Source organism: Pelobates fuscus, chromosome 3 (genome assembly GCF_036172605.1).
Source record: "Pelobates fuscus isolate aPelFus1 chromosome 3, aPelFus1.pri, whole genome shotgun sequence".
Lineage (NCBI taxonomy): Eukaryota > Metazoa > Chordata > Amphibia > Anura > Pelobatidae > Pelobates > Pelobates fuscus.
In genome coordinates this window covers 419,704,172-419,721,458 of record NC_086319.1, presented here as the reverse complement: position 1 = coordinate 419,721,458, position 17,287 = coordinate 419,704,172, and the positions used below count along the sequence as shown (strand labels likewise).

Below are 17,287 nucleotides of genomic sequence, written 5' to 3'. Positions count from 1 at the left end.
TGGGTATGACTTGTTTGTTGTGTATGTACATGTGCTGTGATAAGTAAGCGAGGACGTCCTCCAGTCAAAGAGGTATTTCTCTTTCAGTGTGGACTTAAGTGGCCTTACGTTGTAAATATGTGCCCTTAAGTTGGAAATATGTGGCCTTAAGTTGTACAAATATTAAGTGGCCTTAAGTTGTAAATATGTGAAAATCGCACCATTGGGAATCTCCCATTTTTGTTGTATTTCAGGGAATGACATCAGTCCGTGAGGGTGGAGCAGGTGATGTATGTGTGTTATTCTCGCTAGGGACCACCTTTGTAGGTGTATATCTGGTGAGATAGCCTTTAAGGCCGTCAGCGGAGCCTCTGTGCGGAACGTATCCCCCACGGCTTCTAAAAAAGCCGTCCAGAATTGGATAGTTAGCTTGGTAGTGGGTAGCAAGTCAGATCTGGGTGCTCTGAACTTTTTCGGTGTCCACAGGTGTGCCAGTGACGATTTATGTCTGAATTGGGTCCTCTCCATGTCCACCCATTGTATTGTTCCCTCAGTGGCGTGTAGTAATATTCCTGATGCTAAGGCTGATGCCTTGTAATATAGGCCTATATTGGGTAGGCCCACTTGTTTTGAGTGTTTGTATAGTATCGTACTTGTTATACGTGGTTTTTTGTGTCCCCAAATGAACGTGTTGCATATGGTTTGCAGTGATTTCAGTAGCGTTTGTGGGACTTGTAAGGGAAGCATCCTGAACATATAAAGTATTTTTGGTAAGATCACCATCTTATACGCATTTACTTTACCTAACCACGAGATGTGTGTTTGTGACCATTTGTGCATTTCTCGTGTGCATTGTTGTGGGAGTGTGAGATAGTTTAGTTTGATTATCTCCGCTATGGAGGATGCAATTTTGACGCCCAGATAAGTAAGTGAGGACGTCCTCCAGTCAAAGAGGTATTTCTCTTTCAGTGTGGACGTGGTGGTCAAGGGGAGTTTAACAAGTAGTGCCTGCGTTTTGTCCTGGTTTAGGCGGTAATGTGATATGTCCCCGAATCTCGTCAATGTCTCCATTAGGGGTGGAGTTGATATTTGTGGGTTTTCTAGTGTTATTAAGATATCATCTGCGAACAGCACTAATTTGTATTCTTTACCTAATATTTTAACGCCTTGTATGTGAGGATCGTTTCTTATTTTGTGTGCTAGTGCTAGTGCACATGGCGCCTGCCATCTTGGGCCTAGCGGTGTGACCCCCCAGCTTCGGCCGCGGCATCCCGATCAAGGCCTTAGGGTGAGGACCGGGATCACCCCCCGGTCCATGGGGGGGGGAACGGGGCCGGGTCCGCTCAGATTTGTGCCCCAGGTTGGGTGCTGTGTATGGCAGGATAGTGGGGCAGCGGCCGTCCACCCCACTCACCGCCGTAGAAGGCCTCAGGTAGGTTAGCGAGAATTTCCCCTCCAGGAGACTGTAGCTCGGTGAGCCAGCCTCTCCCTGGATCCAGCGGTCCCTCTGCTTTAGGCTTCGTAGCCGTCGGTCTGCTTTTCGTTTTAAAGGCATATTTTTAGTCGTTTTTAGTGCGGTGTTGCAGGAGCTCTGCTTGCCTGCAACCGTCCAGCTCGGCGGTCCGGCCCCGCCCCCCCTTTTATATATATTTTATACCGTATACTTCTTTTATTATTTTTATTTTCTGGATATAATACTCCTAAGAATCCGAGGTGGGGATTATACCACCTACGCTGTTACATAGAGCAGTTAGTCTGCCCTACATATTGTGAGTATATTTTATTTTATTTTATCACCAAAGATTTTATTGAGAGCACTATCGCTTTTTTATCTTCTCTCAGAGCTACTGATATTCGCGTCAAGATCACTCATCCCATATCCTACAAGCGGGGATTATACCGCTGTACGCCTAACAAACTAGAGCTAGCTGAAGCTCTACCGAATGCGAGTGTATCTATTATATTTTATATCTTTTATCGAATTTGTGGAACGTACTGCACCATTATGGTTTCCATTTTTATTTCCAACTTGGTTACCTGCCACTACATAGAAGAGGACACTTGCCGTATATCCCTCAAGCGGGGATAATACCGCTGCAAGCCATTCACACCAGAGCTGGATTAAGCTCTGCCAACTGTAAGTAAGAACTCTTCCATTTTTTATAAAATTGGATTATCCTCCATGTCATTGACATCTTCTGGATATCGTATAAAGTAGAACTTTGGACACAACGATATAGATCCCATTGGATTTAATATCATTATCTGTTGTACACAGTGGCGCAGACCCATCCCCCATTCTCTTGCTTTGTCTATTTATCTCCAGGGACATTAGAGGGAGTCCTTGTTTGGGACTGCTGCCTTCCTGATTAGCGCTGACTCTACCCCTTGTTTTGCTAACTCTGAAGCCAGAAAAGTGTCACTTCGGTATGGCTGAAGTCCAGTACTTGGGAAACAGGGTAGGGTGTGGGAAACAGCGACCAGAACCAGCTAAGGTTGAGGCTGTGGCCAACTGGCCCACACCCCACACTCAAGTATTGGCATTCCTAGGGACAGCCGGGTACTACAGGAAATTTGTCCCTGACTATAGCGCCATCGCTAAACCCCTGACAGACCTGACTAAAAAGAACCTACCTAGAATAGTCCTGTGGTCTCCCGCCTGTGAAACAGCCTTTCAAGCCTTAAAGAAAGCCCTGATCAACGCACCTGTTTTATCTGCCCCCCATGTACGGACTGGGGTCAGTTCTAAGCCAGATCGGGGAAGATGGAGGGGAACACCCTGTCACATACCTGAGTAGAAAATTGTTACCCAGGGAAGTGAGCTACGCGGCAGTGGAGAAGGAGTGTTTAGCCCTGGTCTGGGCTTTAAAGAAACTTACACCATATCTGTATGGTCAGGAATTTACCCTTATTACAGATCATAATCCCCTGGTATGGTTGAACAGAGTGGCTGGAGATAATGGACGCTTGCTGAGATGGAGCTTAGTGCTACAACCATACAATTTCTCCATCCAATACCGCCCTGGCAAGTTCAATGGGAATGCGGATGGACTGTCCAGGCAAACAGAACTCCTACCCTGACAGCCGGCCAGACAGCCCCAAGTTGACCCGAAAAGGATCAATCCGGGTCTGCCGGAGTGTCCCACAAAAGGGGAGCAGTGCAACAGAACCTTACCTTTGCCTGGGAATACGTATTGCTAAACCGGCCCTTTAACAACTAACCAGGTACATGTACAATAACAGAGACTATAACCACAGTGGAATGTGCTTACCTGGTTACTTGTATCACAGTTCGGGACTTTGTAACAACATTCGTTTATTTATACAACCCGTACTGCTGAGACTCAGTATGTATAAAAATGAACCCAAACTTCCGAACACCGGACCACCCTGCTATTTAATTATGTGGTATTTTACCTCCCAGATCGGCACTTACCATCCGTATGAAACGCACAAACTCTTTGTTTCAGTTCCTAGGTGGGCGCGATTTCGGGACTTTTACACGTGTTCGCGGCCATCTTAGTTCACGAACAGCGGTGATTTGCCGTCGAGTGTCTGGAACCTAGGCTAACACCGCTGAGACCTCCATAAGACGGTAAATTCGTGCTGGAACCACCGACCGTGCTGCCGTTTGGTAGATAGACTATACCACATACAGGGATTTTAGATCATCAGGAAATGCATGGATGGCAAGATTTTCGTGCCTTTTCACCGCACGAACGAGGACCGACCGCAAGGCCAAAACTTATCGAACTATTTTCGGCTAGTGTGCCTGTGCGGTCGGTCAAGTCCCATAACTCCCGAACCCCTTAATCAAATGGGATGATTTTTAAATATGTTGTTCCCCCAGATTGAGGCTATCTGGGGATACTGGATTTGTGGATGTACCCCAAGTATTTGGGGTACATCCAAAACTCGGGTAAAAATGTGTGTGTGATAATTATGTTAACTGTTTATCTGAGGGGAGGAAATGTGTGGGATGTACCATGTTTGTAATTGGTTACTGTCCTAATTATGTAGGTGTCTCCCTTTTATGGGGAGAATCGCATAAAAGGAGAATCTTTGTCATTCAAATTTAGTTCTTCTTGACCCTTCAAAACGTAGCCTCGTCTCGTTCTTGGAAGGGGATTTACTGCATTATTACCTTGCTTTTTAACAGCTGAACCTGACTCTCCTCTTGGATCTTGTGGATGGGAATAAGCAACTTCATTACTATACAGCAGCTTGCTGGGAAAAAGGACGTCTCCAACGGCTGATACCCTCTCACTACTTGGGTAGCCGTTACATGTATTATATGATGTTTTATAAGTGTTTACATACAAGTTCTTTTCTGATCACCATTTCATAAACTAGATGATTATTAGTAACTCTATTGGGTTCTCTACCATCTCATCACCAACATGTCTTAGTGTGACGAGACCAATCTCGCCACTGTGCATTGGAGGAGCCTGGTTGCCTGCCTGCTGCCTTTTGACTAAGGACCGGCATTTAAATACTTTATTTTCCTATGCAGAAAGGTCTATTCATGTATTTCTGCTCTGGCGTTCGGTAGTTTCTCAGATTTACTGAATTAACTCCTTTATCCCAGATAGCTATGCAATGGAGCCTATTCGTGTAATAAAAGACTTTGGCTCCATGGCAATTGAACTGTATGTGTGTGTTATAGTTCCATGCACTCGAAGACCAAACACCACTGTATGTGTTCACAGCTAAAAATGGCTGACGCCATGTGTCCGTCCATACGAACGGTGGCTACCCAGCCGTCCGTTTAGACCAGGGGTCCTCAAACTATGGCCAGGTCCGGCTCGCCGGGGTCCTGAACCCGGCCCAAGCACTCAGGGTCACCTGATGGGCCCTATATCTTCAGGGGCCCAGTTAGCGCTGCGGCCGTGCAATAGTGCGACCGGGCCCCTTTAAAAATTTGCAGCCGCAAAGTAGTGCTCGGAGGAAGTGGCCGTCCACTCTGCTCGGGAGGGAAGAGAGCCAGGCCGCGAGGAGGGAATAGCCACAACTCCCATCAGCCACAGCCACCCTCCTGCAAGAAAAGTAAGAAAAATTAGCTGTGTGTATGTATGTCAGTATGTCAGTATGTCCGTATGCCAGTATGTATGTCTGTCTCTGTGTATATATTTCAGTATGTATGTCTGTGTGTATGTATGCATGCTGTATGTATGTGTTTGTATGTCAGTATATGTTTGTATGCATGCATGTATGAGTATGTATTTATTTCAGTAACAAAATCCAATATGCTTTCACTCCTGGTGATAATCACAATATTGCCCGGTGCTGATCCAGCAAAATTAATAGAAATCTATGAGGTATGGTAAAATTTAACTTTTAATTCATATTAAAAAATTATAAAACAAACTTCGTTTTGGCTCACATCTGGAGCCTGAGGCCGAAACGTTGATGTTTGTTTTATCATTTTTTTTATATGAATTAAAAGTTAAATTTTACCATACCTCAAAGACCCTGGGGTGCGTTCCGTTTACTGGGATTTCTATTTATTCCAGTATGTATGTCTGTGTGTATGAGTGCATGTTTGTCAGTATGTGTCTATCTGTGTGTATGTATTTCAGGATGTATGACTGTATGTATATCAGTATGTGTGTGTGTGTGTATATGTATGTGTCTGTATGTATGTCAGTATGTATGTGTCTGTGTGTATGTATGTCAGTATGTATCTGTCTGTGTGTATGTATATCAGTATGTGTCTATCGGTGTGTATGTATGTCAGTATGTGTCTATCTGTATCTCTGTGTGTATGTATGTATTTCAGTATGTATGTGTATGTATTTTAGTGTGTGTGTGTGTGTGTATGTCAGTGTGTTTGTATGTATCTATTTCAGTATGTATGTATGTGTATGTATGTCAGTATGTATCTGTCTGTGTGTATGTATGTCAGTATGTGCTTGTGTGTGTATGTCAGTATGTCTATCTGTGTGTATGTATGTTGTGTCGGATTAGCCACTGTTTATTGTGTTTTCCTAAAGATGTGTATGTACCTTTAAGAACCAAGTATGTGTATGCTGTATAGGTTCCATGCGAACAATAGCGTTCGTATGCTGGCGGCATGAAAAACCGCCAGCATTCATACAATAGTTTCACGAACAGTGAATTTCAACACTGTTCGTGAAACGAACAAACTACCAAAGGGAGACCACACACAGGAGGTCGTGTGGCTCCCATTAAGGATTGCAACATTGTTGCAATCGGTAATTAGAGGGATTCCGGGTGGCCGCTGTTCGGCTACCGACCACGCGGCGGTTGGCCATCTTGGATCCTTTGTTAGCCCAGCGATGTTTTGTCGTTGAGCGCCTGGAGCTAAAATCGGCTACTCGACGGCACGAATACCGCTGGACTTCCAAGCCGTTCGGGTGCCCCGGTCCTTCGGTAAAGTGGTTCCCTAAAGTCAATCGGTAGTTTGAAGGTAACTTGAATGTAATATTTGTTTTGTGCGGCATTCGGTTATTTATGCTGGGATCTGAGCGGTACTTTCACAAAATGTGCGCTCAGACCCCAGCTATCTACCGAACGTCCATTCGTTTAAATAAGGGGAATATTGTAAAAGTTATGGGTTTTAGTGTAAAATGCCAGTTCTGCTGCACAGAGGGATAATCCACTTAACTCTATATTTTAGTGGGAGTATCCCTCTCGTCCAGCAGTGCCTGATGGGAGAAATGTGCAGAATGTTAAGTCCCCCATGTAGTCCCCTACTGTATTACCCCTGTTATGTCAGTATGGAAACCCCTTGCATTGGGACTTGCATAAATACTGGAACTGTGAATAAAGACCTCAGTTGACTCCCAGCCTATGTGTCGTCTAGTTCTTGGGAAGGAAGGATTCTTACAACGCTACCAGGATTATTGTATGCTGTACTGATTTGCCTGGATTATTTTATGCTGTTCCGGTTACCCAGCGGAGATACTGTGTATTATACTACCTCTCCGCTACATATGTCAGTATGTGTCTATCTCTGTGTGTGTCTGTCTGTGTGTATGTATGTATTTCAGTATGTATTTTAGTATGTATGTATGTATGTATTTCAGTATGTATGTCTGTTTGTGTATGTATTTATGTCAGTATGTATCTGTCTATCTGTATGTATGTCAGTGTGCGTATGTATGGCTGTGTGTATGTATTTCAGTATGTATGTCTGTGTTACAAATCGCTATTTGTAACTGGCCCTTTAAATGGAAAATTGCCCTGCTTCCCTGGATTGTGGAGAAGCTTATTTGCCAGCCTCCTTCCTCATGACTATGGCCCCTGGAAGATTGTGCCCCTGAAAACTTATTAACTTTTATTCGGTGTGTTTTGCCCTTTAAGAACCGTCTGGGGACATATTGGGACTTTGCTGAACAATGCCCCTTTAAGACTATGTCCCCAGACCTGTAAAATAACTTGCCCCTGGCTCTCTCCCACTTGGTTCAGTAAATAGGGCTTACTGAACCAAGTACCACACAGGCGGACCACCCAGAAGTTAAAGTGTGCAGGCAATTGACCTCCCAGGCTGTGAGGTTACTGCAGGTTAATTGCACGTGGCGGCGGCCATCTTTGTTCAGTCGAACGCGGTCAGCGGTGTATGCTAAAGATTCTGTGGAACTGAAATCGGCTACGCATTTTGCCGAACACCGCTGACCCTTACCTTCTCCTACACTTCGTTTTTCAGCTCCAGAGACTAAGTCCCGTTCGAAAAGTCCCGTTCAAAAAGTTACAGTCTATGTGTGAAAACTGTATTTTTACTGTATGCTATAATTATGTTATGTGTTTATCTGAGGGGAGGAGACGTGGGGGTGGTACCATGGATGTGATTGGTTAATTTCAACCTCCCCCTGGGAGTGTCCTGTGTGTACCTTTTTGTAATAAAAAGCAGGCTGGGTGTCCCAGTCCTCAGTTCTTCTTGACCCTTCAAAACGTAGCCTTGTCTCGTTATTGGAGGGAATTGCTGTATCACACTGGGGATTGCTATGCTCTGCATATTCCCCTGAGCTTAGCTCTTTTAAGAGCTTGTTCCGGATACGTTCTCCTGGAGGAGAGGTCTTCCCCACACGGTCCTGAATGCTGGAGGTTCATTCCAGGGTGGAAGGAAGACGGCGCGGCTCCAGTTAAGCTACGGCGGTTGTGGAGCGTGCGGTGGTTGTGGTGTTGTCTGCAGTGCTTGGAGTCCTCTGTAAGCGCTAGGAGCATCCATCAACGGAGGGTACTCGGTCGGAGTACACGGAGCCCCGTTACAGTCTGTATGTCAGTATGTGTATGTATATATGTCAGTATGTGCTTGTATGTCTGTATGGATGTATTCCAGTATGTGTATATGTATGTATGTCAGTATGTGTATGTCTGTCTGTATTTCTGGATGTATGTATATGTCTGTCTGTCTATGTATGTCAGTATGTATGTCCTTATGCGTGTTTGTGTCTGTAAATATGTTAGTATGTGTATGTGTGTCTGTATATGTCTATGTGTCTGTTTCACTATTTATAGGAATAATAATAAAAAAAGGTAAAACTTTAGTCCAGGCCCAATCATTGTCTGAGGGACCGTGAACTGGCCCCCTGTTTAAAAAGTTGGAGGACCCTGGTTTAGACTGTTGCGGTTAGAGCTTCTTAACCAGGTCAATAGTGTTAACCAGCGACACACTCCACTTCGAGGTGGTCCAACTGGTGGGTAGTTGGTTCGGGATACGAACAGCATAAGTATAATGCGTAGCCTTTCCATAGTCCTGAACCAAAGTCTAACACATGGGCCATAGTCCTGAGGTAAGAGGCTGGCCAGCAGGCCCCTCCAAGAACCTGTGATGAGGTTCCGTTAGTCACATACAGTATCTCCCACTAACAAACTTTCTCTTTCAGGCATGGTTCTAAATGCTAACGCTATCAATACTTTAAATTTTATGTCGACACATATTAAAGTATTAAACTTAACTTTTTGCCCTAATTTTACAGGCCAACCTGAACATCTGCTTCAGCACACCACAACCGACTTGTGCACCACTAACATAACTCGGCTTAGTGTCCTCGACAACAAATGGAAAGGCTGAGCCTGTGGGAGGGGATATTCCAGCCTATAAATGCACAGGCTGCCCCTTCCTCTGTGCTGAGATGGTCTGATTCAGCCCACCCACCGCTCCCTTTATCAGGCCATTTAAATTGGTGGGCCCTCTTTTTACAGGCCTACACGAACGTCGATTTCGGCACACCACAACCGACTTGTGCACCACTAATATAACTTGGCTTATTGTCCCCAACCACAACTATAAATATATATAAAAAAAATATCAAAAAAAAACTTTTTGAAATATTAAATCAAGGTTTTAGTAAGCAAACCAAGTTCACGTGGATTCTCACTGTACTAGAGTACTAGTGCTGTTTGTGCGTGGAGGGGTGCTGTGTGCGTGGGGGGGTTCTGTGTGGGTGAAGGGGTTCTGTGTGGGTGAAGGGGTTCTGTGTGCGTGGGGGGGTTCTGTGTGCGTGGGGGGGTTCTGTGTGCGTGGAGGGGTGCTGTTTATGTGTGCGTGGTGGGTTCTGTGTGCGTGGGGGGTTCTGTGTGCGTGGGGGGGTTCTGTGTGCGTGGGGGGGTTCTGTGTGCGTGGGGGGTTCTGTGTGTGTGGGGGGGGTTCTGTGTGTGTGGAGGGGTGCTGTTTGTGTGTGGAGGGGTGCTGTTTATGTGTGGAGGGGTGCTGTTTATGTGTGATGGGGTTCTGTTTATGTGTGGAGGGGTTCTGTGTGCGTGAAGGGGTTCTGTGTGCGTGAAGGGGTTGTGTGCGTAGAGGAATTCTGTGTGCGGGGGGGTTCTGTGTGCGGGGGGGGTTCTGTGTGCGGTGGGGGTTCTGTGTGTGCGGTGGGGGTTCTGTGTGTGTGTGGGAGTTCTGTGTGTGTGGGGTGTGGGGTGGGGTGGGGGAGTTCTGTGTGTGTGTGGGGTGGGGGGGTTCTGTGTGTGTGGGGGGGTTCTGTGTGTGTGGAGGGGTGCTGTTGGTGTGGGGGAGGAGTGTAGTGTGTGTATGGGGGAGGGGGGGTTAAAGCATTGATATATTTATATTTAAAAAAAAACAAAAAACTTTTTATTACTCCCCTCCCCCCTTACCTTTGGTCAAGGCCCAGGGGAGAGGGGGAATAGCTTCAATCCCTGGTGGTCCAGTGGTGGCACGTGCTGTTCAGCCTGCAGCTCCTCTGGCTGCAGGCTGACTTCGCTCTCCTCCCGCGAGAACAGCAGGCAGGTCGGAGCATTGCCATGGTAACGCACGGCAACGCTCCAACCTGCCTGCTCGCGGGAGTAGCATTCTCGGCTCGCTTACTGCTTCCTGTTACACCGGATAGGGGAACAGAAGCTCCCCTACCCGGTCTTCCTGCTCGGCCACGCTACATTCTGTGACCGGCAGGAGGGGAGCGCATCCCCTCCTGCCGGTCACCCTGTAATTGCGGCCGGGGCTGGTGCACACTAGGCGGCCGTGCACTGGCTCCCTAGTGTGCCGGCCCACCGGGAAATTTCCCAGTCCAGCCCTGCAGACCAATAGAAACAATGTAACAATGCCTGACATTCCCACTCACAGCACACCCTCCCATCTGCTTGGTAGATAATTGAGTAAAGTAACTCAATTATCTCCAGGCAGAAAAACCACATTTTTACAAAGTTCAGAAAGTACCCCAAAACATAACATATCCCCTGATAGCCATGATCTGGGTGAACAACATATCCAAAAATCACCCAGATCAGAGCAGGGGTTAAGGAAATTCCTGGAAGTCTCTTTTTGACCCACTGTGCACAAGGTCCTATGCCCAAAACCGTTCCAGAGAATTAGGGCTACTGGTCGGTCTCTCTGTCTGGAGTACTAAAGTTCATACTTTACAGGAACAGAGCCTTTTACAGTGCATTGGGCAAGGTATATTGCAGGGCCATAGTCACAGGGTAAGAGGCCGGCCAGCAGGCCCCTCCAAGAACCCTTGACGAGGTTCAGTTTGTCACAGAGCCATAATCACAGGGTAGGAGGCTGGCAAACAGGCCCTTCCAAAAGCCAGTGACGAGGTTACTTTCGTCACATTGACAAATGATATAAATGGGATACGTGAACACGTTAAGGGGTACCGTCCTGATTAGGTGGTAATGTTGAATTTAGAGGTTGTGATGGTTAGGTAGCAGTTGGGGCTAATGTACTAGTCACATTAGTTTAGGGCATGGAATATGATGTGGATTGTAACTCTCATTTTTTCAGCCAAGTCTTGTTTTCTCTCCTTTTCCCGTGTTCTGTAAGGAAATTCTTCTGTTTCAGGATTCAGTATTAACAATGGAGATTATTTCTATACGGACCCATTACAAAAAGTAGGACATCGAGTGTACAACTGCCTGTCACCAGCTACCCTGGATGTAAGTAATCCAATGTCACCCTGTAGGGCCCTCTGTGTCATAGCTCCCCCTGCCTGTGTCTTCCTGTGGGGTGGGGGGAGACGCATAACACCCTCTGCCTGTCATCCTGTGGGGGGAACTCATAGCGCCCACTGCCTGTGTCTTCCTGTGGGGTGGGGGGGAGACGCATAACACCCTCTGCCTGTCATCCTGTGGGGGGGAACTCCTAGCACCCTCTGCCTGTCATCCTGTGGTGGGGGGAAGGGGGGACTCCTTGTGCACTCTGTCTGTCATCCTGTGAGGGGAGAGACTTACAGTGACCCCTTACTGTGTCATCATGCAGGGGAAAAATACACTGTGGGAAGGGAGAGACTCATAGCGCCCCCTGTCTGTCACTATGTCACCAAGGATAGGGACAGATACTCGTAGCGCCCCCTGTATGTCACTATGTCACCAAGGATGGGGACGGTCTGACTCGTAGCGCCCCCTGTCTGTCACTATGTCACCAAGGATAGGGACAGATACTCGTAGCGCCCCCTGTATGTCACTATGTCACCAAGGATGGGGACGGTCTGACTCGTAGCGCCCCCTGTATGTCACTATGTCACCAAGGATGGGGACGGTCTGACTCGTAGCGCCCCCTGTATGTCACTATGTCACCAAGGATGGGGACGGTCTGACTCGCAGCGCCCCCTGTCTGTCACTATGTCACCAAGGATAGGGACGGATACTCGTAGCGCCCCCTGTCTGTCACTGTCACCAAGGATGGGGACGGATACTCGTACCGCCCCCTGTCTGTCACTATGTTACCAAGGATAGGGACGGATACTCGTAGCGCCCCCAGTCTGTCACTGTCACCAAGGATGGGGACGGATACTCTTACCCCCCCCTGTCTGTCACTATGTCACCAAGGATAGGGACGGATACTCGTAGCGCCCCCTGTCTGTCACTATGTCACCAAGGATGGGGACGGATTGACTCGTACCGCCCCCTGTCTGTCACTATGTCACCAAGGATGGGGACGGATACTCTTACCCCCCCCTGTCTGTCACTATGTCACCAAGGATAGGGACGGATACTCGTAGCGCCCCCTCTATGTCACTATGTCACCAAGGATGGGGACGGATACTCGTACCGCCCCCTGTCTGTCACTATGTTACCAAGGATAGGGACGGATACTCGTAGCGCCCCCAGTCTGTCACTGTCACCAAGGATGGGGACGGATACTCTTACCGCCCCCTGTCTGTCACTATGTCACCAAGGATGGGGACGGATACTCGTAGCGCCCCCTGTCTGTCACTATGTCACCAAGGATGGGGACGGATACTCGTACCGCCCCCTGTCTGTCACTATGTCACCAAGGATGGGGACGGATAGACTCGTAGCGCCCCCTGTCTGTCACTATGTCACCAAGGATAGGGACGGATACTCGTAGCGCCCCCTGTCTGTCACTATGTTACCAAGGATGGGGACGGATACCCGTACCACTCCCTGTCTGTCACTATGTCACCAAGGATGGAGATGGATACTCGTACCGCCCCCTGTCTGTCACTATGTCACCAAGGATGGGGACGGATTGACTCGTACCGCCCCCTGTCTGTCACTATGTCACCAAGGATGGGGATGGATACTTGTAGCGCCCCCTGTCTGTCACTATGTCACCAAGGATGGGGACGGATACCCGTACCACTCCCTGTCTGTCACTATGTCACCAAGGATGGAGATGGATACTCGTACCGCCCCCTGTCTGTCACTATGTCACCAAGGATGGGGACGGATTGACTCGTACCGCCCCCTGTCTGTCACTATGTTACCAAGGATAGGGACGGATACTCGTAGCGCCCCCAGTCTGTCACTGTCACCAAGGATGGGGACGGATACTCTTACCGCCCCCTGTCTGTCACTATGTCACCAAGGATGGGGACGGATACTCGTAGCGCCCCCTGTCTGTCACTATGTCACCAAGGATGGGGACGGATACTCGTACCGCCCCCTGTCTGTCACTATGTCACCAAGGATGGGGACGGATAGACTCGTACCGCCCCCTGTCTGTCACTATGTCACCAAGGATAGGGACGGATACTCGTAGCGCCCCCTGTCTGTCACTATGTTACCAAGGATGGGGACGGATACTCGTACCACTCCCTGTCTGTCACTATGTCACCAAGGATGGAGATGGATACTCGTACCGCCCCCTGTCTGTCACTATGTCACCAAGGATGGGGACGGATTGACTCGTACCGCCCCCTGTCTGTCACTATGTCACCAAGGATGGGGACGGATTGACTCGTACCGCCCCCTGTCTGTCACTATGTCACCAAGGATGGGGACGGATACTCGTACCGCCCCCTGTCTGTCACTGTCACCAAGGATGGGGACGGATACTCGTAGCGCCCCCTGTCTGTCACTGTCACCAAGGATGGGGACGGATTGACTCGTACCGCCCCCTGTCTGTCACTATGTCACCAAGGATGGGGACGGATACTCGTAGCGCCCCCTGTCTGTCACTATGTCACCAAGGATGAGGATGGATACTCGTAGCGCCCCCTGTCTGTCACTATGTCACCAAGGATGGGGACGGATTGACTCGTACCGCCCCCTGTCTGTCACTATGTCACCAAGGATGGGGACGGATACTCGTACCGCCCCCTGTCTGTCACTATGTCACCAAGGATGGGGACGGATACTCGTACCGCCCCCTGTCTGTCACTATGTCACCAAGGATGGGGACGGATACTCGTACCGCCCCCTGTCTGTCACTATGTCACCAAGGATGGGGACGGATACTCGTAGCGCCCCCTGTCTGTCACTATGTCACCAAGGATGGGGACGGATACTCGTACCGCCCCCTGTCTGTCACTATGTCACCAAGGATGGGGACGGATAGACTCGTAGCGCCCCCTGTCTGTCACTATGTCACCAAGGATAGGGACGGATACTCGTAGCGCCCCCTGTCTGTCACTATGTTACCAAGGATGGGGACGGATACCCGTACCACTCCCTGTCTGTCACTATGTCACCAAGGATGGAGATGGATACTCGTACCGCCCCCTGTCTGTCACTATGTCACCAAGGATGGGGACGGATTGACTCGTACCGCCCCCTGTCTGTCACTATGTCACCAAGGATGGGGATGGATACTTGTAGCGCCCCCTGTCTGTCACTATGTCACCAAGGATGGGGACGGATACCCGTACCACTCCCTGTCTGTCACTATGTCACCAAGGATGGAGATGGATACTCGTACCGCCCCCTGTCTGTCACTATGTCACCAAGGATGGGGACGGATTGACTCGTACCGCCCCCTGTCTGTCACTATGTCACCAAGGATGGGGATGGATACTTGTAGCGCCCCCTGTCTGTCACTATGTCACCAAGGATGGGGACGGATACCCGTACCACTCCCTGTCTGTCACTATGTCACCAAGGATGGAGATGGATACTCGTACCGCCCCCTGTCTGTCACTATGTCACCAAGGATGGGGACGGATTGACTCGTACCGCCCCCTGTCTGTCACTATGTTACCAAGGATAGGGACGGATACTCGTAGCGCCCCCAGTCTGTCACTGTCACCAAGGATGGGGACGGATACTCTTACCGCCCCCTGTCTGTCACTATGTCACCAAGGATGGGGACGGATACTCGTAGCGCCCCCTGTCTGTCACTATGTCACCAAGGATGGGGACGGATACTCGTACCGCCCCCTGTCTGTCACTATGTCACCAAGGATGGGGACGGATAGACTCGTACCGCCCCCTGTCTGTCACTATGTCACCAAGGATAGGGACGGATACTCGTAGCGCCCCCTGTCTGTCACTATGTTACCAAGGATGGGGACGGATACTCGTACCACTCCCTGTCTGTCACTATGTCACCAAGGATGGAGATGGATACTCGTACCGCCCCCTGTCTGTCACTATGTCACCAAGGATGGGGACGGATTGACTCGTACCGCCCCCTGTCTGTCACTATGTCACCAAGGATGGGGACGGATTGACTCGTACCGCCCCCTGTCTGTCACTATGTCACCAAGGATGGGGACGGATACTCGTACCGCCCCCTGTCTGTCACTATGTCACCAAGGATGGGGACGGATTGACTCGTACCGCCCCCTGTCTGTCACTATGTCACCAAGGATGGGGACGGATACTCGTACCGCCCCCTGTCTGTCACTATGTCACCAAGGATGGGGATGGATACTCGTACCGCCCCCTGTCTGTCACTATGTCACCAAGGATGGGGACGGATACTCGTACCGCCCCCTGTCTGTCACTATGTCACCAAGGATGGGGACGGATACTCGTACCGCCCCCTGTCTGTCACTATGTCACCAAGGATGGGGACGGATACTCGTACCGCCCCCTGTCTGTCACTATGTCACCAAGGATGGAGATGGATACTCGTACCGCCCCCTGTCTGTCACTATGTCACCAAGGATGGGGACGGATACTCGTACCGCCCCCTGTCTGTCACTATGTCACCAAGGATGGGGACGGATACTCGTAGCGCCCCCTGTCTGTCACTATGTCACCAAGGATGGGGACGGTCTGACTCGTAGCGCCCCCTCTATGTCACTATGTCACCAAGGATGGGGACGGATTGACTCGTAGCGCCCCCTGTCTGTCACTATGTCACCAAGGATGGGGACGGATACTCGTAGCGCCCCCTGTCTGTCACTTTGTCACCAAGGATGGGGACGGATACTCGTAGTGCCCCCTGTCTGTCACTATGTCACCAAGGATGGGGACGGATACTCGTAGCGCCCCCTGTCTGTCACTTTGTCACCAAGGATGGGGACGGATACTCGTAGCGCCCCCTGTCTGTCACTATGTCACCAAGGATGGGGACGGATACTCGTAGCGCCCCCTGTCTGTCACTTTGTCACCAAGGATGGGGACGGATACTCGTAGCGCCCCCTGTCTGTCACTATGTCACCAAGGATGGGGACGGATAGACTCGTAGCGCCCCCTGTCTGTCACTATGTCACCAAGGATGGGGACGGATTGACTCGTACCGCCCCCTGTCTGTCACTATGTCACCAAGGATGGGGACGGATACTCGTAGCGCCCCCTGTCTGTCACTTTGTCACCAAGGATGGGGACGGATACTCGTAGCGCCCCCTGTCTGTCACTATGTCACCAAGGATGGGGACGGATACTCGTAGCGCCCCCTGTCTGTCACTATGTCACCAAGGATGGGGACGGATACTCGTAGCGCCCCCTGTCTGTCACTGTCACCAAGGATGGGGACGGTCTGACTCGTAGCGCCCCCTGTCTGTCACTATGTCACCAAGGATGGGGACGGATACTCGTAGCGCCCCCTGTCTGTCACTGTCACCAAGGATGGGGATGGATACTCGTAGCGCCCCCTGTCTGTCACTATGTCACCAAGGATGGGGATGGATACTCGTAGCGCCCCCTGTCTGTCACTATGTCACCAAGGATGGGGACGGTCTGACTCGTAGCGCCCCCTGTCTGTCACTATGTCACCAAGGATGGGGACGGTCTGACTCGTAGCGCCCCCTGTCTGTCACTATGTCACCAAGGATGGGGACGGATACTCGTAGCGCCCCCTGTCTGTGTCATTCTGCAGGGATAGAAATTATATTTTATGGAAAGGAAATTAACTTTTTGATTTGTGTTTTCCCCTCAGATTTTCAGCTGTTTCCGCCTTAATACTCCTCCACCAATCACATGTCCCACTGTGTTTGTCTCACCCCAAAATACGTCCCTTCCCCCCTTCATTTCCACCATGCAATTAGCCCAGCAGCCCATACTCCCCAGCCCAGCAGACTCCCATCAGTGTCAGATTGCCGTGAAGGATCCGGATTGCAACTCCTCCCACTCAGCCAGCCATACTGCGCGGAGAGCCTGCGCTATTCCCTCTGTATGCACCTCTGACGAGGCGGACGCAGTGTTTGCTCTTTTACATTTATCTGACAAATGCTGTCCAATAGGGGGCCGGTATTGA

At 49.7% G+C, this 17,287-nt stretch overlaps 1 protein-coding gene across 1 annotated transcript in view; it reads left to right on the top strand.

Annotated features, from left to right (window-relative positions):
- The window catches only part of LOC134602088 (uncharacterized), a 170,713-nt gene extending 153,426 nt beyond the window's left edge, over window positions 1-17,287 (top strand). Inside the window, exons 5-6 of the mRNA XM_063446587.1 lie at window positions 11,243-11,337; window positions 16,970-17,287. Of these exons, the coding sequence (XP_063302657.1) occupies window positions 11,243-11,337; window positions 16,970-17,287 (413 nt within the window). The remainder of the gene's footprint in view (window positions 1-11,242; window positions 11,338-16,969) is intronic.